Raw genomic sequence first — 23687 nt, 5'->3', positions numbered from 1 at the left:
TTACTTGGTTGTTATGCCCGAGCACTTATTCATCATGTGTTTTTAATATTTTGTTTTCAAAATTGCAACATGTGTTAATTTCGAAATGTTTGATTAATTTTGGACAAATTGTTTTCGTTTCAAAAATGGATATTGATGGGGATCTCGATGCTGGATTGCTTCAACAATTCAGCTGTCTTGGTACAACTGATAGAGATGTTCTTATATCGCAATTTCAGAAGCTATTAGGAAATCAGTTAAATACGGGCAGGATGTCATTTTTTCCTGGATATGAACAATTGGTATTCTATTTTAAAAAAATATTTTTTTAAAATGTCCTTTGAAAACTAATAGTTCTGTTGGTAGTTTTTATTTGAAGTTGTGTGGATATCGCAGTGTTTATTTCATCTCATTGGCTCTGAAACTTAGTGGATTTGTTTGTATTAGTTCATAAAATACTTTCATATTTGATGAAATTTGGTTCAAAAATGTTGGGTTATCATAAATTATTGTTAGTAAATAAGTTATAAATTTTCGAATACTATTGAAAAACAAATAGTCGTAATGTTTGTTATTAATCGTAGTAACTGCTATCTATTCTACACTTTGCTATATGTGTGGAGAAGTACATTGCTCGGAAACATTTCAATTATTTCAATTCAATTTCATCGCTGAAATTTGAATGTAAAGTTACGATTATATACTTGAAGAAAAATTTCTAAATATGTTTATGCCCGTCCGAACATATTATGCCGTTGTGACAATATTCAAACCATATCCTAATACCTCTTTTTTTGTGATAAATTCATTAACTCCGAGCAACAGTTTATTGACTAGTTTTACTTCATTTCCTTGGTAAACATTGCTTTTGCAACTCCTATCAAGAGTGGAATTTATTTCTGTACCACAGTTTGACTGTGGAATGTCATTTCACTAGATTCCCTACGTAATTTAAATGAATTTTGCTTAAATTTAGGGCATTAATGGGTTAACTATTTTGTATGATATTATATGTGACAACAACTTCTTGAAAATGAAGTTATATTATTGCACTATTATTTATTAAAAGATGGGAGGGATTAATAGTTGGGTTTTCACTTATTTCATCCTTCAGCATAGTTTTCTTTTGTTTTTCATTTGATTGTGATTTAAATCAGTGGTACTTAGAATTTATATCGTAGAAAATTTCTGCATAAAGGCTTTTTCTTTTTGTGGATGCTGCCCCCCCCCCCCCCCCCATGAAAAAAGGTCAGAATGTTGACAGATAAAAGGGCACTATTTAATATAAATTTTGTTGGAGAAAAGGTGCTTTTTTAAAAACTTTTTTGTATAGTAGGTACTGCGTTAAATAAAAATATTTTTCAACAATGGAAAACCTTTTTTTTAATGTTTAGTTTACGATTTAATTTTAAAACTGAAAATTCAGAAGGACATTCAAATTCAGTTCTACTAGAACAGGAAAATGAAAACATTATGTTTCAAGGCCAGGCAATCTTAAACTTTCAACAAAAAGAAGTTTGTTTTTGTGATGAAGTTTTGTTAAAACTTCAAAGAAGCAAGAAAGGCATAATAAGAAATGGAAACTAGGAGTTTTAAACTTAAATGGAGCAGGGGTGCTACGTAAAACTGCCTGTAGGAAGCACTATTATCATCATACAGTACAAAATATCTCTAAAAGACACCGTCTAAGAATTGTATAAAAAATTATTCCTTTGTCCTAAAAAGTGAAAACAAAATTAGCAATATTAAAAAAATACAAATTTGTAAACAATTGCAGATGTATGTTTTAAGGTTACAAGAAATATTTTTCAATCCAAAAAGATGTGAGCATATGGATGTGGAAACATCTGACAAAAACTGATTATGCTATTCATTGCATCGCTACTTTGAATGCACCAAAGAAAGAAAAGGGGGGGGGGGAGGAAACCATACAAATCAAGCCAATCCTTGTTGTATGAATACAAGCAACGTAGAAAATAGTCAGGGTATGAAATTTCAAACTTGAAAAGTGTAAACAAAGCACATTGAAAATTTAAACAACAAATCTTAGAAAGCACAAATCTACAAAAACTTGCAATGCAAAGAATGTGTCGTAGATATTTGTGTTGAATCTTGGGCTTTTTCGAGCTGGGGCAAATCTGGCAGCTGTAGCCCATGCCGACCATACTAGTTTTTATCTATCCAGTTTCCCTGAAAAAACAGAAATAAGGTTAATTTGTCGCTGCTCAGTGCAGAGCTTGCTCTCCCCTAAATCTGGTATACTGAGAGTTATAAGCCATGCTTTTTTCTCTATGCTAAAGGATAATATTAGAAAGATATGCTTAAATATAAGTATTTGACAACATTTTTTGAAACAAAGGTATTTTTATTTTAGCAAAATGGGTTACATAACTTATTTTCAAGTTACTTTTCTATGTTAATACCTGGAGTAATCTGTAGTTTAAATTAAATAAGTATGTACTTCTATTCTAGACTTATTTCAAATCAAAACAAGACTATTTATTGTCAGTATTTTGCATGTACAAGTATACTTGTTTTGATAGTTCTATACTTCTGGTTGCGAGAAATAACTTGTCAACCAAATTTGCACTTCCATAATCTGCTTAAAATAGTTTAAGGTTAACCTAACTAAAGTTACTGTTTAATGTGATTGAAACTTTAATTTCTTGAATGTGTTTTTATTTATTTTTTTATTTTTTATTATTATTTTTTTAATGCTTGAGAGCCAGCATCAGAAGTCGTAAAAAACAGTAAATGGTTCTTCGAACCGATAAACATAAAAATGTACTGGTCCACCTTCCAGAAAAAAACTAAAAACATTTATCTGGAAATATGTTTTTTGCATACATATAGATTTATAAAAAGTATTTCTCTCTCGCTGTGCAACTTATTTTCTGCCTGACTGATGACTGAACCCTGTAAATAACTGTTTCCTTCCAATTTCAAAAAAACAGTATTTAAAATATTAATCTGATTTTGCACCTGAGATAAATTTACCAAAACATAAATGCAGAAAATTCAAATATACAAACAAAGGTGATGGAAATAATTACAATATGCAAAAATTTTGCTCAAGTTTTTCCAGTTGTGAAAATGCTCCCTAAAATGTTTGGGGGGGGGGGGAGTGAAATGTAACGAAAACAGTAAGGACCATAATTGTTATGAATTTCATAAAAAAGTGTTTATAAACATAAAAGGATAAAATGGAAGAGGACGGGCGCAAGCAGAAATGTACACTTTTTTTATGTGAGCGTAATTTTACAGCTTTTGCCATGGGCGGATTTATGGGGGGGGCAGAGGGGGGCAATGACCCCCCAGTTTTGGGAGGACTTTATGTAGTAACAACACATCTTTTAAAAATTAAAAAAGAATATATTTTTTTCTTTTTTGAATATTTCAGAAGGGTATGGGTGGATTTATAAGGGGGCAACATCAACATATCTTCCAAAATCTTAAAACAAAAAAATCATGACTTTTTCTTTTTTTGAATAGTTTAATGAAAATGAAGAGAAAAGCGAATGTCCTTTTCTGATGGGAGAAAAGAAAAGGAAAAAAAAAAGAACATTAAATACAAATAAAACAGCTGTCACTGGGGTGATAAAAATGTGTCTAAATTCACTATTTTGGACTGAAAACCATTTGGGCAAGTATATAAATGAAAATATAGGCTAAACGAGCTTTACATTAAGCTGCAACACTTATAATAATTGACGATTATTTTGACAAATTAGAACCTAAAGCAAAGGGGGGAAAACTCCCCCCGCCCCCATTCTCGCTAACAGAACGATCTACTCGTTATGATTTGTGTCCACATTTCAAGTATATTTGTGCATAATATTTATGTTCTTAGTAGATTAATTGGCCCTTTAAGAAATTCTAAAAAGCATAGTTTTTTTTCCTTCTCTCTCTCTTAAAAAAAAGAGAGAGAGAATAAATACTATCGCAAACTGAATAAATTTCAGTTATCTGAGTGTTCTGATTAAATGAATCTTTTAACTTGGAGGGAGAGTACAATTTTACTTACTTTATAAATACTGTTTAAAAAGTAAGGTTAGTCATAATCATCTAAGTCTAAGTGAGTCAGTCCTTGCAATTATTGAAATCTAAATAATTGAGTCATCAAAAGTTTTGGAAAATTTTGCTGAAATTTTATAAAAGTCTAAAAAAACCTAACAAAGATTGGTAAAATCGTAAAAATCCTTTAACCGTGAAAACTGACGAATTTTCGTAAAAATTTCAAAAAATCAAGCAAAAATTTGTAGGTAAGAGTGAGTATTACAAACAGGGCCAAATTTGCCTACAAGATAAACAAGTTATTGCTTAGGGCCCCCGCTTTGAAATGGATCCCTAATTCCCAAAAAAAAATTCATGATTCGTTCCTTAAAAATAGAAATTGCTTGAAAAAACTAATTTCATTTTTAAGTGCTTGAAAACCTTGAATATTTCAAAACGTGTGACTACAAACCTTAAATTTTAAAATGTCTTACAAATGGTAGAGGGGGAGGAATGCCAAGATATGTCAAATTCAGCTCCTTGCCACATCCTGTATTAAAAATGTAAAAATCATGGTTCTCACGTTTGTAACATTATTTGAAATAAATTTTTGTGACTCATATGTTTCATATCTTGCTAGTTATTCAATCCCGAATGCAGTAATTTAGAAATTCTTTTGTATTGATTGCTTTTATCTTACTTCTTCTGCATATTGTCTATCTGTTTAGCACGGGACAAAATACACAATACACTACTTCTATTTCTTTTCGTTTTCTGCCCCACTTGCAACTGAAGAAAAGTTGCTGTCATGAGAAATCTATGGTTACTTTTCTCTTTTAAATTTAAAATAGCTATTTCTCAAAGTTAGAACAGGACTGTAAAAATTTACAATCAAGTACTAAAATATCAGAGACTGGAAAGTACAAATGAAGTGCGTTAAATAATTTCATTTATTTTACTTATTCTAGAGTCCTTGAAAATAATTAGATAAGACTTTGAAAATCCTAAGCAAAATGTGCTCCAGTAACTTCTACTGCATATTGTTAATCTTTTTAGCCAGGAAAAAAAATGATATACTACCTCTATTCCTTTTCGTTTTCTGCACTCTACTTATAATTAATAAAAGGTTGTTATAATGAGAAATCTATAGCTTATTTTTTCTTTCAAACTTAAAATGGCTGTTTCTTACCAAGTTTGAACTAAACTGTACAACTGTATAATCTAGTTATCAATTTCTATGTCTATCCAATTAACCTCTATAAGGCTTCAAAATGCAGAATTTTATATCCATTTTACAAAATTTCCTGCGGAGGAGAAACCCCCGGCCTCCTAAAATTGGAGACATTCTATTTCCCTCTTAAAAGAGAGCCCTGCGTCACTCGCTTGATACCAGCTCCCTCTCTTAAGGTCAATTCAAAAAGGACAGCATGAAAACACACATTAATCAAAACAACACACAAAAAAGTAAAGCATGGACTTATGCATCACAGGAAAAAGACAAAAACATGGGAGTGGGGGGGGGGGGCAATAAAATGTTGCTAAAAAAAAATCCTGCCCCCCCAGGAACTTAGTCCTAAATCCGCCTATGGCTTTTGCCCGAGGTAGATAGAGAAAAACTCACCAAGTCAATGGAAAAATATCCTTAGAGCAAATATATTGCAGTCTTACCGATATTGTCAGAAGATTCAGCAACATGGAAAATAAAAGCGACTGGAACTTTTATTGTTAATTATTGTTAAAAACTATTATTGTTAAAAACTTGTTGATTGCGATTTTTAATACCTCCTTTGAATATGCAACAAAATACAGTAAAACCCCTCTAATGCGGACACTAACGGGACAAATTTTTTTGTCCACAATAGAGGGGTGTCGGCAGGACAGGGGTTTAATAATGTTATATGCATTGGAATCAGGGAATCAAAAAAATGTTTGTATAAGAGCGGTGTCCGCACTTGAGGGGTGTCCGTTAGGAAGGGTTTTACTGTATTATATAATCTGTAAACAGCAAGGGTTCCTTTCTAGACTGTTTTTTGTTTTTTAAAAAAGGAATGTTTTAAACCGTCTCAACATTTACTTACATCAAATATCCCAACAATTTAACTATAATCCCGAAAAATACAAATAGTATTTATTCACTGTTATGTAATTTAACGTAACATTCTTTAGGGATGAATTTGCATTTTACCAGTTGTGAACGCAAGAGAGAAATAATTGAATCCTGGGTTGTGAACAGCTTTATGTGAAAGAGGAATTTATGAAAAACAGTATTGGTTTTATGTTTCTGGTATCAATTTACCCTGCACTACTTATCAGTTAACCATATAAGAATGAAATTTTACTTTAAAGATTGAAAAAGCATCACTTTTCATAGCAGAAATAACACGTTTACATATGTAAACAATGCTTTTTCCAGTCAGACTACAGCGCTCTCTACAGGAAAGTTGGCACCTTTCATCATTTGGAGAAAACGCACATCAAGTTAAGCGTCGGACTGGCATTTTAAATTTGAAAAGTGAACAAGCATTCAAATATAACATTTTAACAGTTCCAGTTGCTTTTTTTTCCATGTTGCTGAATGTTTTATTTGAAATTCAAAGCGTGAAAATACGCTTGGTTAAATTTTTTCAGTGCATAGCTGATTTTCTATGTGTAAAATACTATTGTAGGAGTATTAAAAACGTTTCTGATAACATGTAATAGTGTAAAATGGCTCAATTGACATTAAATAATCACTTGTCCCGCAGATATTTTGTGGTAGTTGGGCACATTTTTTACTGGTTTTGGACCACCCTACTTCCAATGATTTCAAATCGTGTTAAAATAGTATTAATATGTAGTCCAAAAATGAAAGAAAGATTTGAAACAGTAAAAATCATTTATTTCTCTAAAATTCAAATCATGCTCAATTTTATGATTTTTTTTAACTTTGTTCTTATGTTTCTGATAATTTTCATCCTTTTGTAGGAACTTACAAGCTGCTGTATGTGCATACTTTGATTTTGATTCTTCAAATTATAACGTGCCCAGGATGTCATTTGTCAGAGATGTTACCATTGGGGAAGGTGAAGCAGTTCCACCAAATATGAAATTTGTTAAAACCTGGCAAATCCAAAACCCAAGTAACTTTCCTATTATAATGTATACTTGTTGCATAAATTTTACTCAATGAATTTCCAGTTTAATTTTTTTTTTTTTTTTTTTTTGCGATAAAGGTTAAAGCTGGAGAAAATATTCTGAGGAACAGTAGTAGCATTTTCAAAAGAGTTACAAGTTTTTGGAATTTGTGGCCACTTTTACTATTTTAAGGGTTATTCCATATCAAATCAACCAATAAAAAATAAATTTTGAAGGTCAATGTTTTGGATTATTATGATTTTTTGTCTGTTTGTTATACTTACCTCCATGATGAAAAAACTGAAGTTTCAAATTTTTTTCAACAATTCTTTGCAAAGTTATACATTTTTTAAATTTTGGAGGAATCCGAAATTTTGCATTGATTAAAATCTTAAAAGGGCTATTATTAGAGTACTATTTGACTTAGAAGTCTACACTTGGTGCTGTTTTGTTTAGTCTTTTATAAGGTTTTCAAAAATATATAACAAAACCCAGTTGCTAAAAAAATATTTTTTAAATTTTTTTATTAAAAAAGTTTTTTTTTAATTTGTAAAAATTCAAAATCGAAATTTTTACTTTTCTTGAAAAAAATATATGTTACTTAGCCTTTTGTTAGCAACATTTATTCAAAATTTCAAGATGGCATTCTTTTGGTATCATGCAGAAAAAATTTTTTTTCCTCTTTCAACAGTGCTTTAATGGGTCATTCCATGTCAAATCAACCAATAAAAAATAAATTTTTAAGGTCAATGTTTTAGAATGTAATGATTTTTTATCTGTCTATGATACACACCTCCATGATGACAAATCTGAAATTTCAAATTATTTCAACAATTCTTTCCAAAGTTATAAATTTTTTTAACTCTGGAAGTATCTTAAATTTTACATTGTTTAGTAATCTTTAAAAGGCTATTATCAAAGAACTAATTGACTTAAAAGGTTAAAACTTGTGCTGTTTTGTTCAGTATTTTAGGAAGTTAAAAAAAATATATAACAAAACAGCTACAAAAAAAATCATTTATTTAAAAAAAAATATTTTGCAAAAATTAAAAATCAAAATTTTTAATTTTCTTGGAAAAAAAAACAGGGTACTTAGTTTTCTTTAGGCAACATAAATTCAAAATTTCATGATGGCATTTTTGTGGTATCATGGAGAAAAAAAAATTTCTCTTTCAAACAGTTGCTTTAATTTTATTTGTAAAAAACATTTGTTCTAATGAAAAGTAGTTAAAGTTTAAACCGGGACTATTGCATAGAAAAACAAGTACTTGGCAGCATTGCAAGCATATTAACAAGTTCAAACAATTTTTTCGGTGAAAAAATATTTATTATTGAATAAAAAATCTAAATTTTATTTAAATTTGAAAACTTCAATTTAAAAGTTACTGAAGCTTTTTTAGCCATATTTTAAAAGCAAATTTAAGTTTTATTTATATATAATTTAATTGCTACAACATAAAATTTAATATTTTTTTAAGCCCATTAAGAAGCAGTTTGAGATGTGCGTAACTCACTTTGCTACTATAGAACTCGATTTGTAGGTCCTATAGTATAGATATACTTTCTTCTTACGTAAGATTTCAAATACTTTTGCCATCTCCTCTTTCGAGACTTGGTATGTTCTGCTTGTAGCAGTGACAGGATGTAATTTGCACGGAACAAAATTTTTAGGAATGGTCAAAATGTCTGCTTTTCTTGGATAAATGAATGATGATGATGGTCCGCTAGGATGAAGGAAAGAAACCTGGATTTCTTCTTCTACCTGGTCTTTTGAAATTACATATCCTATCCACCATTTGCTGTCATAGGCACAAGCAATATAGCCCACAATTTCTTCAAACTGTACATCCCCATTATGAGGGCTCATGAACTCGGGATCCTCTGTACTCGAGCCTGGTTTTCGATCTTTGCTGAACTCATTCATAACATCATCAGTTTCAGGAACTGAAGAACGTTTTTGCTTACTTAATTGTATGCGACAAGCAGTACAAATTTTCATTCCTTCTTCAATGCCATATGTTAGTGTTGTCATCCACAAGCTTGCAGTTCTTAGATCTTTTTTCACCCAATGTCCTTCCTTTTTAAATGGATTGCAGCAAAATATGCTCCATTGTTTATCCATTTTCAACTGAAAGTTGGCTCTTAACAAAAATATGCATAAATTTAACATTAAAATAAGAATAAAACTTGGAAAAAAAATTCTCAAAGAAAGCAAGCAGTAAAATTTAGAATGTGCACTGTCCAAGAACATACAAAGTTCTGAAGATTTCAATGCCTCTGTAGTGGGAGAAAGCAGACGGGTTTCATATTACACCAGGAGCAGGCGCGGATCTAGAGGGGGGCCATGGGGGCCATGGCCCCTCCCAAAGCCTTGTGATTGTAGGATTTTTTTTAATTTTTTTTATTTTAAGGAGAAAAAAACGAAAATATTATGAAAAAATAACAAAATTTAACACGTTTTTTACATTAAAAGAAATTTCGGCCTTAATTGGGGGAGAAATTATATCTCTCTCCTCGAAAAAGAACTATTATTCCTAAAATTTTTCTCCTTCGTTTGCATCATATCTTGATTCCAACTTCAGACACTTGGACGTTCTCTAAATGCTGTTGTCCTCAGAGTCACTTATTGCTCTCGAGACCAAAGAGAGCCTAAATTTGCGTATTTATGGCTTTAATTTCGAAATGTTTCGTTGGGAGAGCTCACAAATCCTTATCGCTTTATTAAAACGTGTAAAAATAGCTTAAAATTAGATTTTTAGAGCCTCTAAGGTAAAATATTTCTATTAAGGGTGGATTCCAAACACACACACTCAATCTCGATTTAGAATCATTCATTTTAATAAAGTTTCTCGAGAGTTTGTTCAAAAATTTTGGATGGCCCCTCCCGAAATGATCGGCTAGATCCGCCACTGACCAGGAGAAAGCCTAAGGGTTCGTTACAGCAGGCAGCTGATGAGTGGAAGTGGTTACTTAGGGGATGGGTAGCAGGGATGTAGGTGCTGAAGCATGACTCATGATGGTCAAGCCCTTCTACTGTATCAACCCATGAACATAGGATTGAAAAAATGTTGATTGGAGACCTTTGCTTTACTGAATTATTTCAACACTTTCGATTACGGACCATTTGCCATCGATAAGTAGACTAATATATTTTCAATTAATAAATTTTAATTCTTGGCTATTTAAAAAAACCTGCATATATATATATATATATATATATATATATATATATATATATTTCTGTATAAATAAACATCTATATATATTTAAAGGAATCAAGCCAAGGGTGCCAATAACACCTCCTCAAATACTGTACAGCCCCCCCCCCCCACACAGGGATGAAACCTCTTTACAGAGAAAAATGCCCCTTAAACATCCCCTTAAAAATCTTAATGGCACAGTCTTTGCCATCCCTCCACCCTCCACCCCCTTTGGATGATCCAGCTGATCAAGCAGTATGAATTGTTACATGAATAAAGATGTTGAAAGAGTAAATATTTTTTTTCTTATGATACCACAATAATGCCATCATGAAATTTTGCATAAATGTTGCTAAAGTAAGACTTAATAACATAAATTTTTTTCAAAAAAATTAAAAATTTCGATTTTGAGTTTTTCAAATTAAAAATTTTTTTTTTCAAAAAAATGTTTAAAAAAAAGAAAAAGGTAGAACTAGGTCATGTCATATATTTTATAAAACCCTATTAAATACAGAACAAAACACTACCAGTTTTAACTCTGAGTCAAATAGTTTTTTAATTACGGCCATTTAAAGAAAACGTGTCAGGAAAAATTTTCAATTTCGTCAAAACTTTAAAATATTATAATTCGAAAACAAATGAGTGAAAAAGTCCAAAACTTTGTATATTTTCTCTGTTGTGGTAATACTCCATTGGAACAAAAAATGAGCAAAATCTAAAGACATGACGTTTTGACCATTGGTTGATTTGATATGGAATTACCCTTAAGTGCTGATGTTATAATAAGAAAATATTGAAATTAATATGCATAAAATTTATGCATTTTGCTGTTTTTTTTTAATCCTCAGCCTGGATTCAAAACTGATTGCATATTAAATGTACTCACCTTCAAACATAAGTGGCAAGTGGCTGTAGCTCTAAAACAGCTCAGAGATATGGATAAGGGAGGAGGGGGTTTATTTATTGTAAAATTAGGCTGTATTAATTTAGAATTGTGAAACTTTATTATTTACTTTCTTAAAATAAATTCACCGTGCAAGAAATCCATTTTTGATTCATCATTAATTTTGCACTTTGTAAAGTGGAGTGACAAGGTGACCGGACAGTTGTCCTCCTTGTCCTTCAGATGAGCCATCTATGCCTTCACAATATAAAAATGTATTATGTAGAACCGTTTGTGCATGATTTACATAAGACTCATTCAGAAAACATATTAATGCTTTTTCTTATAAGAAAATAATACTGTGAGGCCCCGCTAACAGGGCCGCAGAGAGCCAAGGCGAACCCCTCCTGCTCCCCCAAAAAAGAAGAAAAAAAAAGGGGGGGGGAGAAAAGATTGGGAAAAAGAAGGAAAAAAATTCAAAACTGCTTACTGGAGAACAATTAACTCTATTTTAAGTGTCGCAACACTAAATACCAAAAGTGTACATTTTACTTAATCTTTACATTTTCCCTTATTCGGAGCCTCCCTCCCCTTCTTTTTTTTCTTTCCTTCTTTTCTCTCCTATCTTTTTTTTTTTTTTTTTTTGCATCAGTGGTGTCCCCCCCCCCCTTCAGACCCGGGCCCCTAGTTTCTGACTAAGCTGACATGGCCTCTCGTTCAGGCCCGCCCGTTAATAGGAACTCGTTTAAAGTAAAATTTCGCTTAACACGAAATAAATGCTATTCCTTATCAAATAAAGCTACAAATTAATGTTAAATCAATCGTTCAACACGCAGATGATTTAGACGAAGTAAATTTCAAGGTCTTGGAAAAAATATCCCTATTCTTTCACATGAAATTACTAACTTTCAAAGGCTGACAAAGATACATTTATGGAATCCCAAAAGAAAATATATGAATTTGAAACAGGTGATGAAAACGATACTGATGCTGCAAGGTTTAAGCTAAGTTGAAAATCTTTTAGCAAAAAAGCTAAAATTGGGTAAAAGTCTTTAGCAGAATGCTAAAACTCGACCTTGTCATCTTTGAAGAAATAAATGCACAATAGGTAATATTTTTTAAAAATTTGAAATTAAAAACTCAGAATTTATTCTTATATTTATTCTTAGTATTTAGGAAGCAAAAAAATTTTTTAACATCCCCTAAAAATTGGGGGGACATAATGCCCATTAAGACAAAATATTGTTGAACTTCATAGCAATTTATACATGTTAGGTAAGATTTATAAATACGATTAAGTTCAATATCGCCATGCTTGCTTCCTCTCTCGGATTGTGCATATCCCCCCCCCCTCTTTTTCTTATTATATTGGAGCAAAAAAGCAAAAATAGCTTGTTCCATTTTCACAAATTGAATAGTATTTTCTAATTTTGCAAAAAATGCAACTGTGTGATTCTGAAGCCCAAACTTTGATTGGTGTAAACGAAGGAGGGAGCAGCGGCGTACACAGACAAATCAGTTCGGGGGGGGGGGGGGGCTGAGCTCGAAAGTCTTTGAGCTGGGGGGGGGGATACTTATGAACTGTAGCTAAGAAAAGTTCATGTATCGCTTTTCTGATATCAATACGAATGTAAGATTTCAAAAATACATCATAAAAAAAAACTTGTTCTTTATTATAATTTTTATAATTAATTTTGAAAATTTCGGGGGGGGGGCTGTAGCCCTATCAGCCCACCCCCTGGGTACGCCACTGGAAGGAGGAAGCATTACAAACTCTGCAACAAGTCTTTAATGCAGCAAGGTAATCCCTCGCGTGTGTTAAACTGTTTAGAAGAGATAGATACTTTTGTAAAAGGATGTTACTTCAAAGCATTGAAGCAAATATATTTTGAAGATTTTTTAAAAATTAATGTATACGGGTAATACAATTTATTCTATTTTGATAATCAATTTAAGTTTCTTAATATAAGTTTCTAACTTAAGCTATAAATATAATTGCTTGTTTGTACGTTTTTGTACAAACGTACTTTGGTTCCCATATTTTCTGAGTCACAAAAACAAAAAGAATTGTCTGCTAACACAAAATTCGCCAACATTGAAATCGATTAACATGAAATATTTTGGTGTCCCTGTCGATTTCGTGTTAAGGAGGTTTAACTGTATAGTAAATTACTACAGAAGCTAACCCATGTTTTTTATCAAAATAAATTTTAAGAAACTACAAGTAGCATCTTTTTTGGCATTTGTTTTTAAAAATAAGTGTGCAAAGCATGGGTGAAATAATTTCCATTTGATTTTCCCAAAATACTGGTTTTAGACACTATTTTGAATAATATATTTTGTTGGAAATATGGTGTCCTTGGGAAATTTACATCCATCGAACTGCAGGCAGGCATTTCTAAGACACAGCTTTGAAAACTTAAAGTGCAGCAAAGACCCTGATTCACTGTAAATTTAGCATGATTTGTATATTACATCGGAATTCAAAATTTATGAAATGTAATTAAATTATAATAACTTTCCATAGGTGATGATCGTTGGCCTCCTGGATGTTGCTTACGCTTCACTGCAGGAGATCGCATGGGACATGTAGATAGAGTTTTAGTTGATGCCCTTGAACCTCATGAAATGACTGATGTTTCAGTTGAAATGATTAGTCCTTGTGCATCTGGTATGTACCAGGGCCAGTGGAGGATGAGTACAGCAACTGGGCAGTTTTTTGGAGGTATTTTTAACATTTAAGTATTCCATGTACATGCGTTTAAGCTACGTATCTGCATTAGTGAAAAGTACTCCTATTGTTAATTGAACTTTCAGTTATTTAACTAGAATAAGAAAACCTGGCATTTATGAACTATAAAATGCAAGCCACTGTAAATTTTAAACATTCAAACCATTTTCTTGAGTATACTTATGCATTATTCCATCAACTGAGTTTGTCAAAGCCAAAACTTCACCAAACATGCCATACACTGCAAATAATAAAGTCGTTTTGGCGGAAAGTCTTACGGCAGACTTTTGAGTTAAAGATTTGTTGTTAGATTTTTTTATTTTTGTTTGCATTTGGCAATAGTTTTAGTGTTGCCAAAAATGGTCTACAGAATAATGCATAAGTACCATTCCTAGTTAATAACTCTGATGCAGAGTTGGCAAGGTTTTGGATACTACAGTAAAAACCCTTATGACATGATTCAGTTGTTTAAATTTAACAAAATGAAATATGTTAATGGGTTAAATTTGTGTATGAAGACAAGTCAAGGGTTCATTATTTTAAGCTATTAAAATCTCATGCTAATCTGGGAATTAGGAAGAATTACTTCTTTAGTAGGGCTGTGGGCACTTAGAACACTTGAACGGAAGAAGTTGTAATGAGCAAAGGGATAGATAGCTTTAAATGAGCCAATGATTTTCATGGGGGAATAATTAATTGACTAAAACCAGCCTATCTGGGTGTGGAACCTGTTGCTGGTTGTCACATTTGTATATGTTTATAAAACCTTGATTTTTGAATGTAATTTGCTCTCCATATTGCAAAAGATTTCTATATGAAAAAAGTTTCCGCATTTTTCTCCTTTTGAAAATTGTAAACCTTCATCATTTGGTAGATTTTTCTTTTTTTCCTCCTGACTATGCTTCAGAATACAAATTGAAGAATTTAAATATTTTTTTTCCTTTCCTGCTATTTAACCATTGGATTTAAAAAATTCTTAAAAGCCCATCATTGCGAGAGAATTCTAGTAAAGCTTTTTTGCCTTAGTAAACAAAAAAATCTCTAGGAGTATTGCATTAATTACAGAATATCCTTATCTGGGATGATGATATCTGGGATAATGAACTTTGTTATATAACTTTGTTAACTAATGAACTAAGCTGGTTTCAAATATTATGCAAAATGTGATGATGATGATGATCAGTCCACTTGCTTTACAAGTTTACAAGAAAAATGACAACATCTAAAAGATACTGGAGCTGTTCAAGAAAATCTTAATTTTCTCTACATTTATGAAAGCATTGCAATTACTCATCATCATACAAAAAAAAAAAAAAAAAAAAAAAACACAACTTGAAAACCGTTAGGAATTGTAATGAAGATATATTGAGTGATAAAAAAGGCAATGAAGAAATAGTGAGAAACCTATGCAAGTTTCAGGCAGATTATTCAAACTTTTACAAAAGTGGGATATTTTTTATGAAAAATTTGTTTGTACAACAAACTTTGATGTAGAAAGGTTACAGACTTTTCATTACAGACTGCATTCTAGAATACATAGTTACGTCAATAAAGCAGATAGATAATGTTATATCTTTTACTTTACTTTATCAATAAGAAACTTCTGTTTAATGAATTTAATGAACAGACAAGACTTTGTTAAATATAGACTTGACTGTATTATGAAAATATCCATATAACTAATGGCTTTTTGGCCAGCCCCGCACTAATATATTTGGACGTATTTGTTCCAATTTTTGGGTTATATAATTTTCTGTGCGATTTTCATATTAATAATTTCTTAGCTTTATTTGTAGTTTATTCTTTCATCCTAAATGTTTTCTCATTGAATTGTAATGCTTTTTTAGAAGTGATATGGGTGATTGTGTCAGTAGCTGAAGGTGGATTGCTGAGCTTAACTCAACAGATGGATGCGTTTCATCAGCTTGGATCACCACCAAAATCATCTAATATGCCCACAAATCCATTTGCTTCATCTAGTTGTAAGATTGATGGTAAGTTTCAATTGAACAAAGAACCTGAAAATTCTACCTCCTGCTCACCTTTTAAACTTGGTGTAAATCATTATTGTTAACATAGCATGTAGCCTTGCAAAAGATGTATCCAAGTTTTTTGCAAATGCGCTTTCTTCACAAATATTGCAATACTAAAGGTAGGCCAACAACTTTAGATAGTGGGATATTGTAAAAATATACCCCTAAATATTCAAACACCAGCAGGAAACGTTATTGTAACTCATATCTTTTTGTAGTGACAGATAAGATAAGTTTTATCTAATTAATTTTGGTTTTAATTGAACTTTTTGTTCTGTCGGAATGTTCATTTAATATTTTATTGTTGTTTGCTATTTCCTTTTTTGCAATTTTATTTAAACTTTATGGTTAGCATTATATAAAGCTAGGTTTTTGAATTTTCCTTTTTGTTTCCCCAAGTTAGAGTGAGTTGTTACTAGTAATTAATCAACATAAAATGAAGATTTACAAAAATAAATATCTATTTTTTTTCAGTGTCAAAACTTGCTATATTTTTCAATCATTTTTTTTATTTAAATGTTACACCTACTGTTCAACTATCTATGTGATTCAAAAAAGGGAAGAAGTCATCCTTCAGATAGAGAAATGATAGTTATGATATTTTAATAATAAGTTACTGTTTAAAATATCTTAAAAATTGCCCAATACTCCCAACTTTTGGGAGAAATACTTAAGGGAGAAGCACAGTCCAAAATATCCTGAAAGGGATTAAAGCGCATAAAAGTAGAACTTACATACAACACAAACTGTATATTATCGCCTCAGAACAACAGTAAGATACCTTAGCGTTATTTCTAGGATTAGATATATCACTGTTGCTCTGAGGTGACGATGGATAATTTACAGTCAAGATTTGAAAATATCCAAAAATATCCGATATTTTGCTATATATCCGATATTTTAATATATATCCGATATTTTCATTCAGCACAAATCTAAGTCTTTAAAATAGCAATTGCATCCTCAAATCACTCTTTTAATTATTATTATTACAATATATAGACTTAAAATTAAGGTTTCTGTTCATTTATATCTAATGTTTCATTTTAGATTTTTATCAATTTTAATATAGTTCATTTAACTTTAGCTGTTTTACTCATTTTTCTTCTGTTAGCTACTTTTACAGTATGGTTCAGAAATAAACAATGTGCATCAGTTGGTGCACAGTCATAAGACATTTTTTTTTTCTGACCAAAGTTTAATATTTAATCAGGCACTTTTAATATGAATTAAAATTGTTTCATTACTAATAATTGTATGAATATAAAATTAAAAAAAAGAATATTATATTAATTTGTTACATTGATGATGCATTAATACATTATAAAAATATAGTACATAACCTTTTAGTTATTTTTTATAACGAAATGAACAATATTACTTTGATTAATATAATTTTTATATTGAAAATACTGTAGTTGGAAAAATAAATATTGAAAATATCAAAATATCATGATATTTTCAAAATAAATATTGGATATATGTCATAAAATATATCATGATATATATCGACTGATATATATCGGCAAAGCCTGTTACAGGTGTTTAAAAATTTAATGAAAGTGTCTGTGTTTTACTGTTAAAATTTTAAATTAAAGTTTTTGTTTTGTAGGATCATCTTCTGACACAGTATCATCAGTTCATTCTCAAGAGGGTATCTCATGGTCACATGAGGCGGTTCATTCTCATGTAGCCCCAATGTGTGAAGAGAACTCACTACCCCAAGCAGAATGTTCATGTGAAATGCCCGATAAACAAAATCTTGACCAGGTATTTTTTTTTTTAATACTTTCTTTTAAAAGTTCATATTTCTTGAATTTACGTGCAAATAATATGAATATCTTTTAAACAATTGCTTTTTGATTGTAAAATTTTGATCAACATTAGTTGCTTCAGTTCAACTTATGAAAGTTTTCATTTGGTTTCAGTTTGACAGTATACTGTCCGACCATCACGAGCAAAGCCACCGCTGAAATGTCTGCGCCTGTCTACTGCTACAGTAACAAGGCGCGTCTCATTTTTTTCAAGAGAAGCTCAATGTTGGAAAAACCAATACGACTGCACAAAGGCGAGCAGACGAGTGGCAAAATGGTGCCAAAAAAGCTTTCCTGCTAACCCTTGCAGAAAATGAACGAAGTCCGTTTCTACGGCAGTAGATGGGCTCAGACTTAATGTCGGGAGCTTTTCTCGTGAAAACCAGACAGTACATTAATCAAGTTTTTCACGATGATAATTTAAAGTGCTATATTTAATGTGCAAAAATGGGGAAGGGAGGGGGGATTAGTTCCTATAATTTTTACATGTGTTTAAATTTTGTATTATACATTATTATACGTTTGCAAGTCTTTGATTTTGTTTATTTTAAATCCTTTTATTTTTTTTGTTTTCTGTTTTGATCTCAAACTGTAAAAAACTTGTCAGTTTATCATTTCCAGTAGACAAGAAGCTTTTTGTTTTTGCGTTCCAAAATGTAGTTTTCAATAAGGATTTTGCAAACTATAATAACAAATCATTTTTAATTTTTCACCTATCCTTTTATTTTACTAAACATTTTACATGACATAAAATGCTGTGTTTTTAATATAACTGTGTTTTAATATAGTAACGCTTTTAGTGGGGCCTTGGTGGCCGAGTGGTATTTATTGCTCAACAACTGCTTGCAAGCTGAGAAGCGCGGGTTTGATTCCCGCCTACTGCTCTGGGTGTTCTTCTGATTTTTTTGAATTGTAATAGAATCTGAATTGTGCTATCTGTCTTATGTGTCTGAGCAAAAGTCGGACTTCCAACTAAATGGGGCTCAGTCAAACGGAAGCTGCTTATATTAGCCTCAAAAATGGATTAACGCTTTCCTTATCTATCACCTTGGGTGCTCCAAGGGGCATCAAAATTAACAACAACAACACTTTTAGTAATAATATATTTGAAATTTAAATGATACGTTGTGTTAAAGGTTGTTTAATGTTTAATAACAGTTAGAGATCTCATTTTATTTTAATACATTAACTTGTTTATGTCATTTTGATTTCAATGAGTTACATGCTACGGTGTAAACTATTCATTACTGTGAGTGAAAAATCTTCAGTTTCCTGAGTTTATGCCAAAGACAAAAAAACTAATCTGTGCACTTGACTGCTAATAAAACTACAGAAAATTACCGAAAAAATTATTTTATTCTGTAAAAATTCAGTTCTTTGTGTAAGAAATGACAATATAAGTTAAACAATGGTTTAAAACAGTTTAAAGAGTTTATAAATGTCTAAAATAATTGGGTATGTTTATTTAAAAAAAAAGGCATGCATATCTTTGTGTCACAACATTGTTTCTTAAAGTTTCAGTTTCTGGTTAAAGGTGAATGTATGATACAGTAGGTGCCGCTTAATGTGATCATTTTGGGACAAATAAAAATTGATAGCAATAACCCACTGATAACAATAACCGAAAAGAATCCAGGAGACACAAAATGATGATTTTTTTTCCAATTAAGGTGCATTCATTTTGGGGACCTCGAATTAAAATCACAATGACTCAACCAGGGTTCGTACGCTCCGGGAATTCCGGGAAAACCGGGAATTGTCAGGGAAAATGACACTGTCAAAAATGTCAGGGAAAAGTCAGGGAGTTTTCAAATTTTGTCCTCCAAAAATTTTTTTTCCCAAGGAATTAAGTACCATGAGATCTAGTCTTCGTTTTTATTGTGATTTCACGAAAAAAATTGTAAATTTTTATCTAAACCGACGCTGGCACTTAAAAACTGCGATCGAGAAATTAACGTTTTTTTTTTTTTTTTTCACAACGAAAAATGCGCCAAAAGAGCGAAAATTTTCTTACATGGAGTCAGTGAGGAGAACGCATTTCTTTCTACTGCCTAAAGTTTTAGATGGGTTGCCACAACATTCTATTCGGTTTCCCAGGGAATTTGGTTTTATGAGATCTAATCTTCATTTTTATCGATGTATTTAAAAAAAAATTGTAACAATTTTAAAGCAATGAAAAAAGTGGCGACCCAAAAAATCTTCAGCAGCCGCCATTTTTGGCTCTCAGTAGTTCCCAAGGGAAAAAAAATCAGGTGAACAGCAATTATGCACAAACTCAAAAGGAGAGAAGACAATTTACTGCTTCGGAAGCACAACCTGTAGATGGGAAGGTCGATCGGGGGAAATAGTTTTTTTTTTTTTTTTTTGATCGGAAAATCATTTCAGCTACGTGTGAAACGTAGTCGCCATCTTTGGTCATTCACAAGATGGATGTAGATACGATCCTAAAATGCCTAAGTTTCTAAAAACAAAGCAGAATTGGATGTTTTCTTTAATTGAAAACTGATGAAAATAACAAAAAATGGTCTACAAATTGATTTTCTATTGTTATTTAAAATAATTTTCTTGAGAAATGAAAAATTTTGTTCTTAAAACTTAATCTTATCCTCACTGCCTCGGACGCAAATGTGATAAAAACTTTTCAATGAATTGTAGTTTCATGGAGATTAATTATTTTTTAATTGTCTTCATGCAACAAATTAAAAAAGTTATTTCTTATTTTTGGGCATAGCCGCCATATTTGGTCATTCCCAAGATGGAAGTACACAAGACTTTTTAAAAGCCTAAGTTCCCGAAAACGGCATTGGATGTTAATTGCAATACAAACTATTGAAAACAACACAAATTGTGCCTTTTTTTCGGATAATTTGTAATTATTTTCTGGAAAAATGCAAAATTTAATCTTCATAACATTTTTTTGTTTTAATTGATTTATACTCTTATGTGCTAAATACTGACTATTTTGCTTTTATTGTATCCTTTTAAGGATTATTAATTATTTATTACTACTTTTATACTACAAATCCAAAAATCTACTTATTATTTTAAATTTTTCACTTTGTCGCCATATTTGATCGTTTGCACAATGGAAGTAGACTTAAACTTCCAGAAACAGAATTGGATGTTTATATCAATGAGTAACATTGAAAATAACATTAAAATGTGCAAAAAGTTGTGAATTTTTGAAAATTAACTATACTTTCTGGAAAAGAAAATTTGAAATTTTAATGTAAGCGTCCATTAATATGTGAAAAAAAAAAGATTATTGGCATTGGCCTATGATCGGCGGATTTTGATTTTTGTTACTATGCATTACATGGTATGCCAATTGATGCAACAAGTTAACCATATTTATATTAAAATTTAGCTTTGCATTTTGCTCAATATGTTTTGTGTAACCTACTTATAAGAAAATAAAAAGTATTGTAAACCAAAAGCGGATGCTAAAAGGTTGCTGCAGGACTATAGCAAAACGCTATAATATTACGCGTGACATCAAAAAAAAAAAAAAAAAAAACGCTAAAATAAGTTGAAAGTACTCTGTTTTCAACAAATGGTAAACAAATTAAACAATTTTGAACAAAATGTTTAAAAAAAAACTTAAAATTTTGACAGAAAAAACAAAGGGAAAAAAATCCAAGTTTTTTTTTTTTTTTAATCTAAGGGGAGAAGTTTCAGTTCTTCTGCATTGCTACTTTAAACAATTTTAATTATTTTGAAAATATTACTATTTAAACTTAAATTTTTAATGAAGCGAGTAACCTGGAATTTTCTAAAAAACAACCTGGAAAACCTGGAAAAGTCAGGGAACTTTTTTTAACCAAAAGTGTATGAACCCTGTCAACTGAACGTAGTTTTAAATTATAAATTATTAAATTTACAGAATGGAAATATGTGAATTATAAAAAGTTAAAGCTAAATTATGCAATTTTCAATCACATAGTAATAGGTGAAATAAAATATGACTGTTTTCCCTGACATTCGTTAACCAGTTTCAAAGCACATTCAGCTTTTCTATCTTTTCCAGCATAGTTTTGCTTGTTATTTAAATTTTAATTTAACTTTGCTTTGTTTTCAATCTCGACACAGTTCTTTAACATCGTACAAAGTAATGGCAACAATGGAGGCCCTACATCAATGCCTGCAACATGTCCAGCGACTGCATTTTATTCACTGCAAAAGAAAGTTTTCTTAAAGCGAGTCTGTAGTCACTGGGGGCGAATTTTCTGTAGCTTCATTCCTAGAAAAATTTTGAACAGCTATTGAAAACACACAAAATGCTACACAGAAAGTTAGTCTCGTTAGGGTTTGCCTATGTATTTCTGTTAATTGAGGAACAAAAACGGGGAAAAAATTGAAAGTTTATGAAAAAGTGATAATAATAAACGCAGACGCTGATTACAACATCCGGCTTTTTTAACGTGTGTTAACATACAAGTGTTCCAGGACTTTGTGATTCTGATAACATTAAGCAAATGATAACATTAACCGTGATCACATTAAGCGGCGCCTACTGTACTTCTGGTTCTAATATTGTATTAAAAAATATATGAATAATAATTATATGATAATAAATAATATAATATATGATAATAAATATGAAATAAATGTATGATATTTATGCGTATTTTAAACAAATATTTTATTTATGTACAAATTTTGCTCTTTTTCTATTGCAGTGTTCTCTGAAGCCACAGTTCCTCCTTTCACCAAATGTCACAGAAATTTTGTTAAAAAATGAGTCATCGTGTGAAGAAATGATTCCATGAAGTGTTAAGGCAAATTATATGTAATATAAAAGAAATATATATATAAGTGCTTATTAAAAACTGCTTGCAATATGTCAGTTATGTTCTTAATTGTAACCCGGAAATTTTTTTTATAAATTTTGCGAATCCTTCTTTATTGAAATTCAAAAAATATTGCTTATATCTTCTGAAGTTTATCTCACACATTAAAAAATGTGCCTGTATTTTATCTTTTTCAATGCTACATTTTACATCTTTAAATTGTTTTTACCCTAAATAAGAAATATCCTACTCATAAACATTGCTATTAACAGTCGTAGAATTTTCTTTTATAAGTTCCATTGAAATTGTTTAGGATATTTAGCTTGGAAAACTAAATTAAAATTATTCTATTTAGTTTTCCTAGAATTAATTACATGATTACAAAAATTAATATGACATCAGTATATACAGAAAAACCTCATGGTTGTTTTTGCATTGCAAAACGTGTAAATTCGTCAGCAATAAAAAATAGCTGCAGTGCAATTAGTACTCGATTTGGAAAGTTACAAATTTTTGGAAAAGTATTAAATTATCAAAATTATATTTTTAAACTTTTTTTTCCAGATAATATCTGTTTGATATGTTTCTACTTTTGTAGTGTAACTTATGTATGAATTCTAAAAGAACATGTTTTTTTTTCTTTTTTGTTGAGTTAAATGTAGTGAATTGGCGATAACTCGAATCTAAAGGAACCGATGAAAAACTTTGACTTATTGGAAGTTCAACCTACCGCTAGTTTCGGTTTTCGACCTTTTGATATTAAAACCATCGAACATTTTTACTTATATGTACATATAACAGACAAAATTACAGAACTTCAGAACTTTTAAGCGCAATATGCACAGTTTAATAAAAAATACTGAGAGAAAAAAATCAAAAGTTTGATTTTAATACTGCTGGAACCACTTGTATAGAACTGATTCTATATGAGGAAAGGTGCACATCTTTATTCATTTCAAATTTGGATTCATGGATTCTATCGCTTTGGAAGTTTTTCTTTTTTTTTAATATCGTTGACAGAGTATTTGCTTGGACATCTTTAATAGAAAAGAAAACTCACTCTGTCTTTCAGGAACTTATCAGCCAATGATTGAATTAAAGAATGAAGGGGATCACATCTTAACTTAGATCAGCCTTTGAGTAAAGGTAC

At 30.9% G+C, this 23687-nt stretch overlaps 1 protein-coding gene across 1 annotated transcript; it reads left to right on the top strand.

Annotated features, from left to right (window-relative positions):
* The first annotated feature begins 122 nt into the window (after positions 1 to 122).
* On the top strand, positions 123 to 22523 carry LOC129227000 (protein ILRUN-like). The gene is given in 7 exon segments (XM_054861631.1): positions 123 to 245; positions 247 to 281; positions 6937 to 7091; positions 13697 to 13894; positions 15748 to 15894; positions 17546 to 17703; positions 22427 to 22523. Coding segments are annotated over 7 exon segments (903 nt in total). The 5' UTR covers positions 123 to 125; the 3' UTR covers positions 22517 to 22523.
* The last annotated feature ends 1164 nt before the right edge of the window (positions 22524 to 23687 follow it).

The sequence above is a fragment of the Uloborus diversus genome, chromosome 1 (assembly GCF_026930045.1).
Source record: "Uloborus diversus isolate 005 chromosome 1, Udiv.v.3.1, whole genome shotgun sequence".
NCBI classification, from domain to species: Eukaryota; Metazoa; Arthropoda; class Arachnida; order Araneae; family Uloboridae; genus Uloborus; species Uloborus diversus.
This window is presented reverse-complemented; position numbering and strand designations above follow the sequence as displayed.